The 18,009-nt window shown below is 43.1% G+C and overlaps 1 protein-coding gene across 1 annotated transcript in view; it reads left to right on the forward strand.

The window, feature by feature from the left end:
• Nucleotides 1–16,814, forward strand: part of DRAM1 (DNA damage regulated autophagy modulator 1) — a 67,948-nt gene extending 51,134 nt beyond the window's left edge. Inside the window, exon 7 of the mRNA XM_027775724.1 lies at nucleotides 16,770–16,814. Coding sequence (XP_027631525.1) covers nucleotides 16,770–16,805 — 36 coding nt within the window. The 3' untranslated portion in view covers nucleotides 16,806–16,814. The remainder of the gene's footprint in view (nucleotides 1–16,769) is intronic.
• Nucleotides 16,815–18,009: the final 1,195 nt, after the last annotated feature.

Consider the following 18,009-nt stretch of genomic DNA (forward strand, 5'->3'; position numbering starts at 1 on the left):
TGCACACCTTTTCCATGGAGCCTCTGGTAGAATGAATTCACGGTGATGTCTGGCTTTCACAGACTTTTTGTCATCAGCACTCTTCATGAAGCATTATCAGTCCCCATTTCCATGTCTCTGCACAATTACCGTGAGAGCTCCTGAGGACAGAGTATGTGCCTTGGTCTTTATCTTAGTAACTCCAGCATTTAACAAGTGCCTTCTGGTACACCATAGGTGCTTAATAGATACTCACTGAATGCACAAATGAATGACTGAAGAAATGAATAGAAGTGTCCTGGTGCTGCATAATGAGATTTGTTCTGGCTTTCTAATTAGTTTAATGATAAACCAAAGTCTGTATTACCCAGTAATGTTGACTGTTTTGCTTTGTGTACTGTAAACATTTCAGTTGTTTGGGCTTCACCAGTCTAGGACAACTCTCTTCAAATTGGACAGTTTCCACAGAAATGGTTACGTGGGCTAGACCAAATGGCAAACCGAGGAGGCCAAAAATCACTCCAGACAATCATGGTCTGCTGATTCCATGCAACCTCTAAAGCTGGTCTCACCTGCGTTTTGATATTATTTCTAATTTCCATGAACTTGCATTTCCTTGGACCTCATGGCTGAAAGAGAAAAATAAAATATTTCTTTATTTTAGTAATTTGTGTCTCTCTGTTAAATTACAAAATGTTACCTAGATACTACTGTGAAGTGTCTTTATCTGGGAGAGGATTCCAGATCCACTTGAACTTTATGATGGTATTGTTTAAACCTTATTTTATTTATTTATTTATTTATTTATTGCCATAGAGAGTGTGCACTTGCTGGAGAGAGACAGAGAAAGTGGGAAAACAAGAAATCACCCTACCCCCGGGGGGGCAGCCACACCACAATCCCTTCTCTGCTCTCCTCTTGGAATTTTGGTCACACATGCATGTGCACCCAGTTGTAACACACACACACACACACACACACACACACACACACAGCATGTCCCTTCAAGCTGCGGGGCTGGGACCCAAACCTCGGAGTTGGCCATGTGCGATCCAGCCGCCCCAACATCCACACCACATGCTGGCTTGCTTACATTTTCTTAATTCATGTAGCTTTGAGTGTGGGCATGATTCGTTCATCTTTTGTAGAGATTCCTTTTTATACTTTTTCAATTGTCAGAGGACTGTGCACATGCATACATGTGAGAGGGAGAGAGAGAGGAACCCCCCAGTGGGGTGTGGTCACACTGCAATACTTTTTCTTCCATTTCTCCTTCCTGTCAGGATTTTGGGCACACACATGCTCCTGGTGTGTTTTTCAAGCTGTGGGGGCTGGGATTCAAACCACTTTTGACCATGTGGGATCTCGTTCCTAATATACAAGGCTTAACAGCTGCACTACAAAGTCCTCAATATTCTTAAACGACAGCACCAGAAGTTTTTGTCAGTTGACTGTTAGAGTTGAAGGCATCAGAAATCCAACAAGGAAAAACAGGACATCTATATTTCTTCAAGCGTCCGAGTGTCCAAGAGTGGAGACAGCTTTAGGAATGGCTAGGTCCAAAAGTGCCACTAGGACTCCGCCTACTCTCTCCTACTCTCAGTTCTGCTTTCCTCTCTGTTGGCATTACTTTCCCATAATAAAAGTGAGAGGGCTTCTAGAATCCCCAAGCCTACACCCTGGTCAGTGGAAAGAGGACTTCTCAATAGTTTCAAGGAAAGCCCACAAATTAAAACTCATGGTCTCTGATTGGCTTGTGTCACATGTCTATCCTGTAGCAGCAGGAAAACACTGATTGGTCAGACTCAAGTCACATGTCTACTTCTCAAGAAGGGAGAAGTCAGGGCCAGCACATGGCATAGTGGTTAAAGCACGGGACTCTCACAGTTCAAGTCCCCAACCTGGCGTCTTTGAAACTTGTGCTGGGCATGTGTACATGCATGCCCAAAATACTAGGAGGAGAATAGAGGAGAAGGGATTGCACCCCAGGTGAGGGGTTGATGGGGTTGATTTCTCACTTTCTTTCTCACTGTCTCTCTCTGTCTCTCTCCAGTGAATGCATGTGCCCTATGACAAAAACCAAATAAATGAATAAATAAATAAATAAATAAATAAATAAATAAATAAAAGAAGGAAGGGGCCTATATCACCCCCCACCCTGACTTCCTGAACTGATGATGGGTAGAAGTTGTTCTTTGGATGGGTGGGTTAGAAATGGATGCTGAACAGATGAAAAGCAACAAATTCCACTATGGGTTTAAAAGTACTCCACCCTCAACCTAAAAAAGCAACCTCACTTGCTTCAGAGTAAACCTAATTGTACTTGCTAACGAGCTTTTCAGGCTAAAACAAGAAAAGTAGATGTATGCCATTTAGGTATACCGATGCCTTCCATTAACTTAAAGTTATGTTTATATTTTTCAGAGGTCTTGTATTCTTATTTGATCTCTATGAGGTTGGTCAGTTAATTATCACAATTTTCAGATGAGGAAACTAAAGCAAAGAGAAGTTCAGTGAACTGCAAGCAGTTCCACAGCCAGATGGCAAGAGATTCTGTCTGGGACTCTTGTTTTCCTGATTCCAAATCAAGTGGGATTTTTTTTTTTTTTCACTAACAGGATTCCACAGAAATTGCATTTCATAAACCAAATTAAGTACACCAGTGTTGTGCTGTGTTTGGGTTTCCTAACTTCCCTTACATGTGGCATTGTCCCATGTTCCCATTTTTTACTCAGTTGGAGACATATTGGTCTGGTGTTTGGGCCTGGAATGAGGAAAGGGGAGTGGGAGGGAGATAAGTGGTATCCCATTCTCTCCCACTCCCTGATTCTGGCGAGCGAGGAAGCCCAGCCGTCTCCCCACACGCATTTCTTGGTCTGGCTCTGAATGCCCCGCATTCTCCAGTCCAGAATGTCATGCATCTGCATCGTGTCTCTTGCATAAGAGAGCAACCACAGCCTCCAGGCCTGGAGAAGCTTCTGAGTCTCCATGGTTGTTCTCAGCAGATTCCTCTTCTACAGTGAAGCACAGCAGGCTCTCAGACCCATAGTGGGAGTGGCAGTGGCTTCCAAAGTAGACGCTTGGAAAATGCTGAAGGAGATACCAACAGCCTGGTTGGTGATTTAAGCTGGGGTGCCATGAGGTGCCTGGAAGCCTGCAGGATCGCCAGTCCCTTAGCAAAGAGTGCTATTCTGTGTCCTATCTACCCTAAGCCAGTTCCTGGACATCTCAGTTTCAGGAGTTGATACAGTCTCTTGTAATTTCAGTAAAGTTGAATTGGATTTCTGAAACAAATTGAGAGTTCAAACAAATCTGATTTAAATAATTGAGAATTATCCCAGTATGAAAATACAGCAAACGGCTGCTGCCTGGAGTCACTGTGCAACCTGGAAAGGTAATGTCTAGATAAGTGGGATGTAGCTGCTTCACCCACAGTTCCTACTCTCTGGACCATTTGTCCTTATTTAAAATTTTATGAATGAGTAATATATTCATGACTCAAAAATCAAAGTAATACGGGAAGATACATCGTGAAAAGCCCTTTTGCTTTCCTCTACCAACATTTACTCATTTCAGTCTCTACTCACACATATCCACTGTTCATAAGCAAAAGCCTTTTCAAATGTTTTAATTTTACCCCTAACATTACATACCGTATAGTTGTTTTTTTTTTTTTTTTTTGGAGAGGTTTTCCGCTATAGGGCGCGTGCGCTCGCCAGACAGAGAGAGACATAGAGACAGAAAGCAAGAAATCACCCCCCAGGGGGGATGGTCACGCCGCAATCCCTTCTCCTCTCGGGATCTTGGGCACGCACGCACAGGTGCCTGGCGTGAGTTTTAAGCCACCGTGTCCGGGACGTGAACCGCGGTCGACTATGTGGGAGCCCAGCGACATAGCCATTAGGCCAACTGCTGGTTCCCCATACTGTATAGTTTTGAGCTTTTTTGTTTGTTTGTTTACTTGCTATAGGGCACGTGCACTCATCAGAGATAGAGAGAGAGAGAGAGAGAGAAAGAGAGAGAGAGAGGGAAATCACCCCCTTGGGGGTGGGGGACGGCCAAGTTGCAATCCCTTTTCCACCATTCTCCTCTTGGAATTTTTGGCACGCACGCTCATGCACCCAGCATATTTTTCAAACTGCTAGGTCCAGGATTCAAACTGCATAGTTGGCCATGTGGGATACAGTTTCCTTAAGCACCACACCAATGGCTGACCCTAGAGCTTTGAAAGTTTTCTTTTAATCTCTTTTTTTTTGCATAACAGAGAGAGGGAGGGAGAGAGGGAGGGAGAGAGAGTAAGTTCTCCCCAACAGGGCATGGCCACACTGCAATCCTTTTTCCTCCATTTCTCAGTCGTGTTAGGATCCTAGCCATGCACTCATATGTGCCTAGTGTGTATTTCAAGCCACTGGGACCAGATTCAAACTATGTTGAGCCAAGGCAGTCAGCTATGGTGGATCTGGCTCTCAACTCATAGCCCTTAACCTCTGTCCTCCAGGACTGCCCCCTTGAGCTTTCCTTTTTTGGACTTAGAGATGTTTCCTTTATCACTGCACAGAGATGATCACATTTTTTGGTTGATTGGTTTTGGTTTTCACCTGTACAGTATTCTGTTGTATGGCTGTGCCAAAACTTATTTAACAAATCTCCTATTTGTTGAACAATTGTGTAGTGTCCCAACTTTTTGCAGTTACAGGTAAATGACCTTGTACATACATCATTCCACACACATGCAAGGAAATCTGTAGGAGAAATCCCAATGTGTAGGATGCTGGGATAAATGGGAACTATGCCTGTAATTTGATGAATATTGTCATCTTGCCTTTGGAACCTTTTTACTTGAACATTTTTCCAATGATGACACATATTTGCTAAACTGAAGATGCTAAATGTAAGTTCACCTTTTCTTGGTGACTCAGTTGTCACCAAGAGCATCTGTGACTGAGATCGGGCACAAATGTGGAATCTGAGGTGGGTGGTGTGGAGCCATCTGGGCCTGCTGACTTGGGCTCTGGCCTTCTACAAATGTTCTCCCTCTTTGTTCCCGTTTTTGTTTAAATAGCTACAAACAGGAGGGCAAGACATTTTTCCTCTTTCTCTCTCTTTTAAAAAAATTATTTTAATTAGAGAAAGAGAGAGAGAGACCCCTCAATGGGGTAGGGTCACAATACAATCCCTTATCTATTTCTGCAACCTGTCCCTGGTGTGTTCTTTAAGCTGCAGCAGGGCTGGGATTTGAACTGTGATTGGCCATGCAGGATCTGTCTCTCTTAACCACTAGGGGGTATGGAGATAGCCTAGTTTGCTCCTTTTTCTGCTGACATAAGAACTCTGTTTTCTGCCTCCTCCTCCAGACTTTTTCATGATCAAGAGCATCTGATTCACTAAGGTTTTTCATTGCAATCTTGTGCTTTTGTCATTGCTCCTTCTAATCTCTTTTACCTACTTTTCCTTTTTAGTATCTTTTTGAAAACCTGCTCTTATGCTTTTTATCTTTTGAGTGGGCTGCGTACTGCCCCCTGCCCCCAAGAGGGTGCATGCACTCTCCAGAGAGAAACAGAGAGGCGAGAAATCACCTCTTAATGGGGTGTGGTAATGCTGCAATCCCTTCTCCTCCATTTCTTCATCCTGTTGGGATTTCGGGTCACACATGCACATACATCCAGCATAGTCTTTTAGGATTGGGATTTGAATTGTATTCAGCCATGTGAGATTTGGCTCACTTAACTACTAGGCTGTAGGATGGGCCCTTGATTGTATTGGGTTGTCAAAAAGTCATGATTTTTTTTTCCTGTTTTTCCATACAAAAATGCATCATGACTTTTCTGAAAACTCAATACTTTTATAGATATCAATGATCAACTCTCCCTTTTTCTGGCAAATTGACCCATGACAGAACACCAAGAGGAGAATCCACAGGCCTTTTAGTCTTCCCTGACCCTACAGCTTTGTAGTCAGTGCAGAATGATCCCATGCCTGGGGGAAACCAGTTGATGCATTGGCCAAAAGGAGAGAGTGAGGAAACTGACTTTGAGAAATGTAAAATTTGATTTGAAGATAATCAAATTTGATTTTGTGTAAGTGTACCTTTTATGCCATCGAAATATCAAAAAGTAAAAACAAGGGACCAGTAGATGGTGTAATGGTTACATTAATGGACCCCCATGTAGTTGCACACGGTTCAAGTCCCAGACCTGGCAGCTTAAAACTCATGTTAGGTGTGTGTGTGTTTGTGCCCAAAATCCCAAGGGGAGAATGGAGAAGAGATTGTGGTGTGGCCATCCTTCTGCCTCAGGGAGTGATTTCTTGCTTTCTGTTTCTGTCTCTCTTTGGTGAGCGCATGTGCTCTTTAGCAAAAATCTCTCTTAAAAAAAGAAAAGAAAAGAAAAGAAAAGAAAATAGGGCTGTAACCCTCACAGTCAACTTTTTCCACACTGATAGTGTGACTATCAACCTTTAGCCTGTGAGTATGAATCTATTTGTCAGCTTTTCCATTGTAATATAATATAAAGCTCTCAGAAATGAAACACTTAATTGGAAAGTATAGAAAAATGAAATGTCTGAGTTACTGATTCAAAACAGCAGGTCCTGGTTCCACTATGGGCACCCAAGACTTGAGGGACAAGTGTTGGAGCATCAGGAATAGAATAGTAATGAGAGAGATTGTATGACACACTCCAATTTTTGGTGGGCGTTCAAGATTAGTTCTCCATGTATTGCCCCTGAGGAGCACTGAAATAGTGAAGGATTCCACTGGGCAGTGGGCCTCGGGGGAGGGACTTTCAGTCTCATGAAGGCTTTGGTGGCCCTGAGGTGTGGTTATTTAGGACTCTTGACCCCTAGTGTCCCTTGTTTCTAGTTGGTACAGTAAGCTGAACTGGGAGCCATCTTCCGTTTGCAAAAAAGCGTATGTCCAAATGTCTTAAGGGAAAAGTCATGACAGGGCCCAGGTTTCCCATTTAGTCACTTATAATTTCTTGTTTATTTATTTTGGTTTAGTACACATAACATAAAATTTACCATTAAACATGCAACATATACAATCGTCACCACCATCTATCTCAACTCTCTTCATCTTGTAAAACTGAGACAATATCCATTAAACAATAACTCCTTATCCTCCCCTCCCCCAACCTGTGATAGCCACCCTTCGACTTCTTATCTCTATAATTCTATTTTTAAAAAGATTTATTTAATTTTATTTATCATTATTATTTTTAAACATTTTGCTACAGGGCATGTGTGCAAGAGAGAGAGAGAGAGAGAGTGAGAAAAGCAAGCCACTAGATCCAGGACTCAAACCATGGTCAGCTATGAGAGAGTCTAGTCCCTCAACCACTACACCACCTGCTGGCCTCATTTTTGACTATTCTAAGCCCCTCACGGAAGTTTGATTACACAGCATTTGTGTGCGGTGTGTGTGTGTGAGTGACTGGCTTACTTCACTTAGCACATGTTTTCTAGTTTCATCCATGTTGTAGCAAATGCCAGAATTTCCTACCTTTCTGAACTAACATTCCATTGTACATATTGTGTGGTCAGAAAAGTCATGATACATTTTTGCATAGGAAAACACAAATACTTCATAACTTTTCTGACAACCCAGGAGTGGTAAAGGACTCAGGATCCTGTGTTTCAGCTCTCCTGTTCCCCCTTAGTCATCGTGCTAGGATTAGCATAAGTGACAGGAAAACTTCGAAGACGAATTTCACCTTCTTGAACAATCCTTTTGCTCAGGGTCAGCCAAGAGTAGCAAGTTCCGGGTACCACCCAGGACATCTGATTAAAGGTGAAGAGTGATATATTTAGAACTGGCCAGCTCTTTGACAGCTGCTAACATAACCTTTAACATGTGTATTAAAATGAATATTGAGCTTAGTTCAGTCTTTCATTTCCTCTTAATACTCGAAAAGCCACAGTTTTGTTATAAAGTTCCCTCAAAAGGCTCAAGCGGGTGGATTTATTCTTCCGCTTGACCGCACTTGGAAGGAACCCTTAAGTAAAAGCCACCTTGTAATTGAAACTGGGGAAATCTCAGGTCTCTGGCCAAGAGAAGGAGCAAAGGTATGTTCTCAGGTTTATTAAATAATTACCTAGTTGTTGACATGCTGTAAGGGGAGGAAAAAGGCCCACGTGTGGGTATGATTAGAGATTAGTAAGGATCTTGGGTCATGAGACTTAGAAAAATGAAGTAGATTATTTTGACGTTGCCTGACCTTTGACTCAGGACAGTCAAACCAAGAGATGTGTTCTTCCATCTCAATTAACCTGGCTTTGGCATGGTACATCATTATATTGACTTTTTGTTTGTTTGTTTTTAAGTTTTTGCCTTAGGGCACATATGCTTTCCAGGGAGAGAGACAGAAGTGAGAGGGAAAGTGAGAAATTACCCCCCAGGAGGGATGGCCATGCTGCAATGCCTTGTCCTCCATTCTCCTCCTGGGATCATGGGCACACACGCACACACACACACACCCAGCATGATTTTCAAGCCCTCTGGTCTGGGACTCAAACTGCGGTCAGCCCTGTGGGCGGTCCAGTGACGTAACTGCTATGCCATCTGTTGACCCCTTGATTTTCTGAATGACCAGGGTCAACTGTGACTTAATGAATCTTGAAGCTACTCAAAAGTTGTTGGCTGTTGAGAGCAGTCACAGTATTGACTGTGGAAAGTGAGAAAACTCATACTTAATTGGCCTTTTCGACACCCCATTCACAGTTGGTCTAAATAGCAGATAGAGCAGGTTCCCTAATTTAATGAATTGCCCTGGGACCAATTCAGTTCAAGCTCCAGGGAAGGAGGGTGTTCTTATTTGGTGATACTTTGATCAGTGTCCCAAATTTTGACCAGTTGTGTGCTTTCTCCCCAATTTCTTGTCAGGCTGTGTATTGTAATGTACTTCATACTTAATGATGAATCGTTCACATATATATTTTTTATAATAAAGAGAAACATCTACTGCTTCATATCCTGGGTTGTCTAGCTTGGTCAATGATGTGACCATTCACTGGGTCGCCAGGGGCAGAAACTTGAGTCAGGTGGCAGGTGGTATGGTGGTTAAGGTGCTGGATTCCCACATGGCCGACCGCAGTTTAAGTCCCAGACCCATGCCAGGCACATGTGTATGTATGTCTAAAATCCCAAGAAAAAGGGAGAAGAAGGAATTTCAGTGTGGCCATTCCCTATGGGGGACAATTAAAATCTTTCCCTTTCTTTGTTTCTCTCCTGTGAGTGTACACAATCTATGGCAAAATTCAAAAAAGAGAAAAGAAACTTGAGAGTTAGTCTAGACTTCTCACTTCACCCTCCTTAACCCCCACCTCCTATTAACTATGTCTCCTATGTTCAGAGTGAACAGATAATTGTCATCCAAGCTAACATTCAAATCTTGGGCATTTTAGGGAACAAAAGGGACACTGTTAATAATTATACCCAGAATAAACTGTCTTTAAGCAAGTGGGGATGTATGGCTGACTCATTTATGTGGTCTTGAATACTCTTCCTCCTCTCCATTGCCACCATCACTGCCTTAGTTCAGGCCTTCATAACTGTTTGCTTAGACCAGTGCAGTAGCTTGTCATCGATTCCTTCACTGCCCTATTGGTTTCCAACACATCTTACACATTGCACAGACACATTTGATATTTTCTCCTCTTATGTGAAATCTTTGAGTAGCTGCTCATTATTTCATAAATTTTGAATTCCTTACTGTGGCCTAAGAGGCTTTTCACAGATCTGATTCTGTTTTATCCTTCTAGCCTGTGAGCTCATTCATTTATGTGTTCATTTAACATTTGTTATTCTGACCAGGTACAGTGCTAGGCTCTGGGAGTATAATAATAAGATGGATTTCTGCCCTCAAGATATGTACAGGAGAGGGAACCAGCAGTTAGCGTAATGGCTATGTCACTGGACTCCCATGTAGTCAACCACGGTTCACCTCCTAGACCGGGTGACTTAAAACTCACACCGGGCGCATGTGCGTGTGTGCCCAAGATCCCGAGAGGAGAATGGAGGAGAAGGGATTGCAGCGTGACCATCCCCCCTGGGGGGTGATTTCTCACTTTCTGTCTCTATGTCTCTCTCTGTCTGGCGAGCGCACGCGCCCTATAGCGAAAACCTCTCAAAAAAAAAAAAAAAAGATATGTACAGGAGAGTGAGCCAGATCCCACATGGCTAACTGCAATTACAATTCTGGCCCTGGTGGCTAGAAAAACATGCTGGGTACATGTGCATGCATGCTCAAAATCCCAACAAGATGGAGAAATGGAGGAGAAGAGATTGCAGCATGACCACACCCCTTTATAGGGGTACTTTCTCTCCCTCTCTCTGTCTAGCAATGGCATGCACCCCCTGGCAACTAAAAAAAAGAGAGTACTTCTAGGGACCACATGATAATGTGTCTACAAAATGGGAAACTCTGCAAGGCAATACATCAAGGGAGAGTTCCTGCCCAGGTCAGTTGACCTCACTGAGTCATGGGCACACACTTGCCCATGATCTGCATCTGGCTGAGACTGGACTGTGGCATAATAATCCTGTTGGGGTGCTGTTTCTCTCTCTCTCTCATGGAAGAAGTAAACTTAAAAGTAAAACCAATGAAGCATGCAAAAAAAGGATTGCAGCCATTTTGAAAAAGATAAGCCTCTGCTGGGAACAATCTACCAACTACTGAGTCACGAGGAGGTCTCTTTGAAGAAGGGTCAGATGAGAAACCAAGAATGAATATTCAAAGAAAAACAGAAATCAGGATATTTGCTCAAACGAAAGCAATTGGCTTTGGTTGACTGTAGCGAATAACGATTTACACGTGCTTGTATCTAAATATTAAACACATACTGAACTTTTCGAGACAGTTGGATGGTGCATGTTGGCTGTCTCCCCGTAACCCAGTTGCAGAAATAAACTCCCTGAGTTTATCATTCTCCAGCCGCTGCCTCTCAAGTCATTGACTGTAAGTAGAAGCAGCTAGATTTAGTTTCCAGGAACACATACCACAGCAGTTAAGTATTATGTAGAGGAAAACAGATCCCCTGTGGCCAAACAGGTTTGGGCCCTGGGGACCTGGGAAACATGCTGGGTGCATGCACAAGTGCCCAGGATCCTGACAGGATGGAGAATTAGAAGAAGGGGGATTTCAGTGTAACCAGGCCCTGTGAGGCAGTGCTTTCTCTCTCTCTCTCTCTCTCTCTCTCACACACACACACACACACACACATGCACACTATGGCATAAAACAAAATGAAACAATAAAAACTCCAAGCCCAAAATGAATACTTTGATTCACAGACACAGAAGGCAGAATAGAGGTAACCAGGGGCTAGGAAGAAGGGGAGCTGAGGAGTTATTGCTTAATGAGTAAGAGTCTGGGATGATGAAAAAGTCCTGGAAATGGATAGTGGCAATGGTTGCACAATATTGTAAATGCCACTGAATTGTACACTTAAAATGGGCAAAGTGGTCAGTTTTATGTTTTGTGTATTTTACCACAACTTAAAAACAAAAATTAGTAGTTCAGAATCAAGAAAGACCATATTTTCAAGTCCCAGCTCTGCCACTTTCTTGCTATGATGCCCCAGATATGTCAGGGAAACTTCTTTGAGCCTCCGTGTCTCCTCATCTATAAAATGGGAACAATGATGGCACCTGCCTCCTAGACGTGCCCTGAGAATTCATGGAAGCAATGTCCATGAAACACCTGGGAGCTTGCTGGGCAATCCTTATGCCCATTACAGCTTGAATAGCTCGGCTTTGGCACAATGCCCAGCACAGTCTGAGCTCTGCATTGCAGTGGCTGTCTCTTCCACACCCTGAACTGTCTTCTTCCTCCACAGCAGTAGTTTAGACCCTGGTTGCACATTAGAAACACCCAGAGGACTGGGGGCCGGCCAGGTGGCAGGGTGGCTAAGGTGGCTGGATCCCACATGGCCAACTGTGTGGTTCAAGTTCCAGACCTGGCAGCTTGGAAAACTGCCAGTCACATGTACCTGCATGCCCAAAATCCTGAGAGGAGAATAGTAGAGAAGAGAATAGTGGAGAAGAGACCACGGCATGATATCTCCCTGGGAGTGATTTCTTACTTTCTCTCTGCTTCTCTCCAGTGAGTGCACATGCCCTGTGACAAACCATTACAAAAATAAACAAATAAGAATCACCTAGAGAATTTTTAAGTCCCCTATGTGAAGCAATTAAATCAGAATTTCAGAAAATGGAAGCGCCATTTTTCCAGGCAATTCCAATGTGCAGTTAGTGCTGAAAAACAGACATGCAGGTGCGTCAGAATCACCTGGAGGGCTTGTTAAAGTGCAGTTCCTGGGCCCCGCCCCAGAGTTTCAAGCTTAGTAATACAACCAGCTGCCCTGCCTCATTCCGCCATCCAGTTAGCAACTCTTTTGTTTGTGGCTATGTCGTTCTACTCAAATCCTTCTTTTTTTTCTTTTTCTTTTTCTTTTTTTCTTTTTTTTTTTAAAGAGAGATTCTTGCTATAAGGTGTGTGGACTTACCAGAGAGACAGAGAGAGAAAGAAACCAAGAAACCACCCCCAAGGGGGGTGGCCACACCACAATCCCTTCTCCTCTGTTCTCCACTCAGGATTTGTGGCATACATGAACATGCACATGCACTCAGCATGAGTTTTAAGCCGCCGGGTCCAGGACTCAAACTGTGTTTGACTACGTGGGAGTCCAGCGACGTAACCATTACCTCATCTGCTGGTCTCCTACTCAAGTCCTAGTAACTTCTTCCAGACCCAGTACTGGAGTCTTTCTTTTTCAGTTTCTTTAAATTTGCCATAGGACATGTGTGCTCACCAAAGTGGGGGGGAGGGGGTAAGGAGTGGTAAGAAATCACACTCTGGGAGAGATGCTCACACCGCAATCCTTTCTCCTCCATTCTCTCTTCGGGATTTAGGGCACACATGTACATGTACCTGGTGTGTTTCTCAAGCCTCTGGATCCAAGACACAAATCATGCATTTGACCATGTGGGATCCAGGTGCCTTAACCTCCATGCCACCTGTTGGTCCCTGTTTTTCTTAAAAACATTTGCCAAGGGCATAGTGGTTGTGTCACTGGACTCCCACATGGCTGATCATGGTTCAAGTCCCAGACACAGTGGCTTGAAAGTCACACTAAGCATGTGTGTATGGGTGCCCAAGATCCTGGGCGAAGAGCAGAGAAAGAGGAATTGCGGCGTGGCTGTCCTCCATGGGAAGTGATTTTTCACTTTCCCTCTCACTATCTCTGTCTCTCTCTCCAGCAAGTACATGCACCCTATGGCAAAAATCTCTAAAAAGAAAATTGCCAAGGGGCCAGCAGGTGATTTGGTGGTTAAGGTATTAAACTCCCACATGGATGACTGTGGTTTGAGTCCTAGACCTGGCAGCTTACTTTCTCATTTTCTTTCTTTCTCTGTCTCAGCCTCTGTCCAGGGAGTGCACGTGCCCTGTAACAAACTTAAAAATTTTAATAAATAAAATTAAATAAATAATTATTTAAAAAAAAAAACAAAAGAAAACATTTGCCAATAGCCTTCTTGGTGCCAATGGTTCCAATATTCACAAGCCTGTTCTGGCTTTAGACACAGTTGGCCATTCTCAAAATTCTTTTCCTTTGGGAACCAGCAGTTAGCATAAAGGCTATGTCGCTGGACTCCCATGTAGTCAACTGCAGTTCGAGTCCTGGGACCAGTGGCTTAAACTCATGCCAGGAGCTTGTGTGTACGTGCCCAAGATCCTGAGAGGAGAATGGAGGAGAAGGGATTGTGGTGTGGCCATCTCCCCTGGGGGGTGATTTCTCACTTTCTGTCTCTCTGGTGAGCGCATGCGCCCCATAGTAAAAAAAAGAAACCTCTCCGAAAAAAGAAAAAAAAAATTCTTTTCTTTGAATTCAGACTCAGGACTCTTTGTGTTCTTATTTCTCTTTCCTTCTTTTTCCTCCACTTGGAAGTAGGGTCCAGGATTCGAACTGCGTTTGACTACATGGAGTCCAGCGATATAACCACTACATCATCTGCTTGACCATTACCTGTGACCATTTCCTTGAGTCCCTGTAATTTATCCCTTAGAAAGAGCAGACTTAGGTGTGAGATGAATGGGCTTTAGGTCATATACTCGGACAATGCACTCGAACTCTGAGCTTCCTTGTACTCACATGTGAGTCATAGGTCATGATAATAGAGTACCTATAAACAATACAACCTCAACATGCCAACATTCAACTATTAGTATTGCAGTGTTTCAACTTTAAGGGCATGATGAAATCTTGGTCTTGAGGAAAACTCCAGAGGTAGTGAACTAGGCCATGCAATGTGAATTACAGAACTGGAATACCAAAAACACAGCACAGAGGACTTGCCAGGAATTACCAAGAGGCAGAGATGCTCCCAAGAGTGTTCCAAAATGCCTGGAAGCCTGGGAGGTGACAATTAGAATCTGATCAAGAGATTCCCTAGGGCCACATTAAAATGTGAGCCTCCAGACTGGTCCATGCACAGGGAGGGTGTTATTAACAGTGCTAGGTTGGGTTATGGAATGGCCCCAGAGAAAACCCACAAGGGTATTTCAACCCCATCAGTGTGGAATGCAGTCACTTTGGCAAGAAGCAAAGTGATAAGGAACCTGTTACGATTTGCACCATTTATTATAGTCGTGTACAAAACATGACCGTGGGGTGTTACACAGAGCTCTCATTACAAGATAAGGTCTCTGAGCACTGTTTCCCGTCAATGATGTTATTTAGCAAGATGGCTCACATGTTGAAATTTGAAACTCCTTGGGTGAAAAATCCCTCTGCAGGCTATACCAGATGTTGCTTGTGTAGCTCCCCAAGCCCAGAAAGATGAGTTAATCCTTGAAGGAAATTATTTTGAACTTGCATCAAACCCAGAGGCTTTGATTCAACAGGCCATGGCAATTAAAAACAAGGCTATCAGAAGAGCTGTGGGTGGTAGTCCTGTCTCTGAGAAAGGAACAGTGCCACTGGGTGACGGCTGCATTCCAGAACCCTCCAGATGCAGAGGTCCTCACTTAGTGTGATATTGTGAAAACACTGCACTTGAAACACATGTAGTCGTAAACAACACTTCCTCACCCTTTAAAGGTTTCGCGGAAGTATCACACTCTCCAAGACCCTTCTCCTGAGCACTCCAGGCCCTGTTGACCTCACTTACCTCCAAACTTCTCTTACCCACATCACATCTAGCACACAGTTCACCACTTGGATATTCTCCAAATACATAGGCTTCTTTCCATAATTATATATATTTTTAAGGTTTTTGCAGGGCTCATGCACTCACTGGAGAGAGGTAGAGACAATAAGAGGGAAAATGAGAAATCACTCTCCAGAGGAGATGACCACACTGCAATCCCTTCTCCTCCATTCTCCTCCTGGAATTTTTGGTGCACACTCTTATGTGCCATGATTTTCAAGCCACCAGGTCCGGGACTTGAACTATCATCAGTTATGTGCGAGATCAGTGCCTTAACCACCACACCACCTGCTGGCCTCTCTCTCTCCAGTTTTATGGTAAATGACTGGGAGTTCTCAATTATGTATATGCTGTTTCTTTGCATCTCAGAATGCCTAGCACTCTGAGAGTTACATAATTTTAAAAAAGCACCATATTCATCTTTTCATTCCTAAAATCTAACACGTTACCTGGGAGGCAGCAGATGCTCAATAGGTAAACAGGTTTTTACCTGTTTAGATAACATGAAAAATAAACAAGGCAATATGTAACAAGCTCTTTCTCATGGGGGGGACTTCAAAAAAGTTCATGGAAAATAAAGAAGTATCAATTTGCACCAAAATAAATGCATCCTTTATTCCCTTTTTTTCCATGCTCTTTGTGAGGTCCCTTCATATAATTCACTCAGCATCTCAGCCACCCCCTTCTTCTGGAAGTTGCCCCTTCCTTAGCTCCATCTTTGTAGTCCTGACAGAAACTGCCATATTGTTTCATGACTCTCTGGAGTTGACCTAACTTAAACTGCTTCAGTGAGTCCTTTCCTGGGACTATCTGACTTGGAACTAGAGAGAATATTTTCTTTATTTTGGCCAAAGCTATATAGAGATGAGCTAGCAAATTCAGGAACTATTGGCTTCTATGGTCTTTTTATTGTTACTTTTCTTTTAGAGAAGGATTTTTGCTATAGGGCACATGTTCTCTCTAGAGAGACAGAAAGTGAAAAATCACCTCCCACCTGGGGGGATGGTCACACCACAATCCCTTCTCTTCCATTCTCCTCTCAGGATTTTGGGCACACACGTGCATGCATCTGGCATGAGTTTTAAGTCACCAGGTCTGGGACTTGAACCACAATTGACCATGTAGGAGTCCAGTGACACAACCATTACATCATCTGCTAGTCCCTTGGCTCCTATGTTTCTCACCACTCAGAGAAAGCTGATCTCTAGCTAGAGTGAAGAATGAAGCTAATGAAGAGTAAATGGAGCCACACACAAAAGATGAGAACTCCCATGGTGTTCGAATTCCTGGTTCCAGGTGTCCCTGGCCCTAGTCACATTGCTGTCTTTGATTTTCACAGCCATCAGAGATTATACGAATCCCTTATAATACCCTCTCCCTTTTTGTCTGAATACATTTGAGTTAGATCTCTGTTGTTTATAATCACACAAGCCGTAACTAGTACAGATATACTTGCTACATGGTAGACACTCAATGAAAAAGAATGGATGAATAATATCCCATTATGACACGTTACAAAGCTTCGTTAACAGGATATTTTTCAAAACTTCCCACCTAAGCATCTCTTTGTTCTCTCTTCCAGAGCTGGTGTAATGCTGCATATAGAGGAACTGCATAGTCTATACAGACTACTGTTTTTGGTGAGGTGATTCTTCATTTTTCATTGTCAATGGCCTTTTATTCATGTGTACATTTGTAGAGAAGCTCAGATGCTTGGGGCTGCAATGTCATCAGTTCATAATGGAAAACATTTGTAAGGACTTTTTAAAGTACACAAAGGGTAATGGGCTCTGAATGGCAGCCATGGATGTAACTCCGAAGGATGGTCTTCATGAGCAAAGGCTATGGGAAAGAGCCATTGAACAGCTCCATGGTAGAGAGGATGGCACTAGAGAATGATGGTGTCCACATTTCCCAGACCTCAAACCCAGGCACATGAGAACAATGGGACAGTGTATTTGTTGTTGGGTGACCAGATTCAGCATCTCTGGTCACCATATTTATAGAGCTAATCCTTAGCATCAAACCCTTCTCTAGACAGGCTGGTTTATTTAATGCCACCCAAATAGCCAATGTTGGTTTCATTGTTGGCAGATTTGTTGACAAGATTCCTAGTGCCAGATGCCTCTCCCTCCCTTATTTTATCTTTTTTCCAAACAAATCCTACTCATCCTGCACATCCAGCTATCCTAGATGCTCCAGGAATGGCTATTCTGTCTAATCTATCATACCTGGCGTTTCATTCATTCTAAGAATGGCAAATACACGCCATGTAGCCACATTTCCACAATCAACACTCCTGTGACAAACATCCCTAATTGATAGCGGTGCTCTCTATAGCTGGCAAACCCCAAGAACTCTTTTCTCCACGGCACTTGAAGCAGCTACTAAAGGCTGACTGGAGTTGGCAAGTTACATGACACCTGGTTGCTTTTTCTGATCCATTCCTTTATATTATTATTTCAAGTTTCTGTGTGTTCTTGTTTTCTTTCTTCAACTGCCTTTTAAGTTCTCAAGGGCAGGGACTTTCCTCAGTAATCATAATAACAACCACCACAAAAATGGCAGTGGCAAATCCTTATCAAATAATTACAAGAGGGGGCACTGTGCTATCCATTTTATATGTATTACTCAATTAAATCCTCAATACAATGCTGTAAAGGACATATTATTCTTCGCATTTTATTGATGGAGAGTCTGCATCTTAAACTTGTCCAGATACTACACACAGCTAGAATGTGGCAGATCTAGAACTTGAGCTTCAAACCTTTGCCCTCATCCAATGTGGTACACTAGCTTACCCTCCTTTATATGTGTGTGTA

Source organism: Tupaia chinensis, unplaced genomic scaffold (assembly GCF_000334495.1).
Source record: "Tupaia chinensis unplaced genomic scaffold, TupChi_1.0 Scaffold000054_1, whole genome shotgun sequence".
Classification (NCBI taxonomy): domain Eukaryota; kingdom Metazoa; phylum Chordata; class Mammalia; order Scandentia; family Tupaiidae; genus Tupaia; species Tupaia belangeri.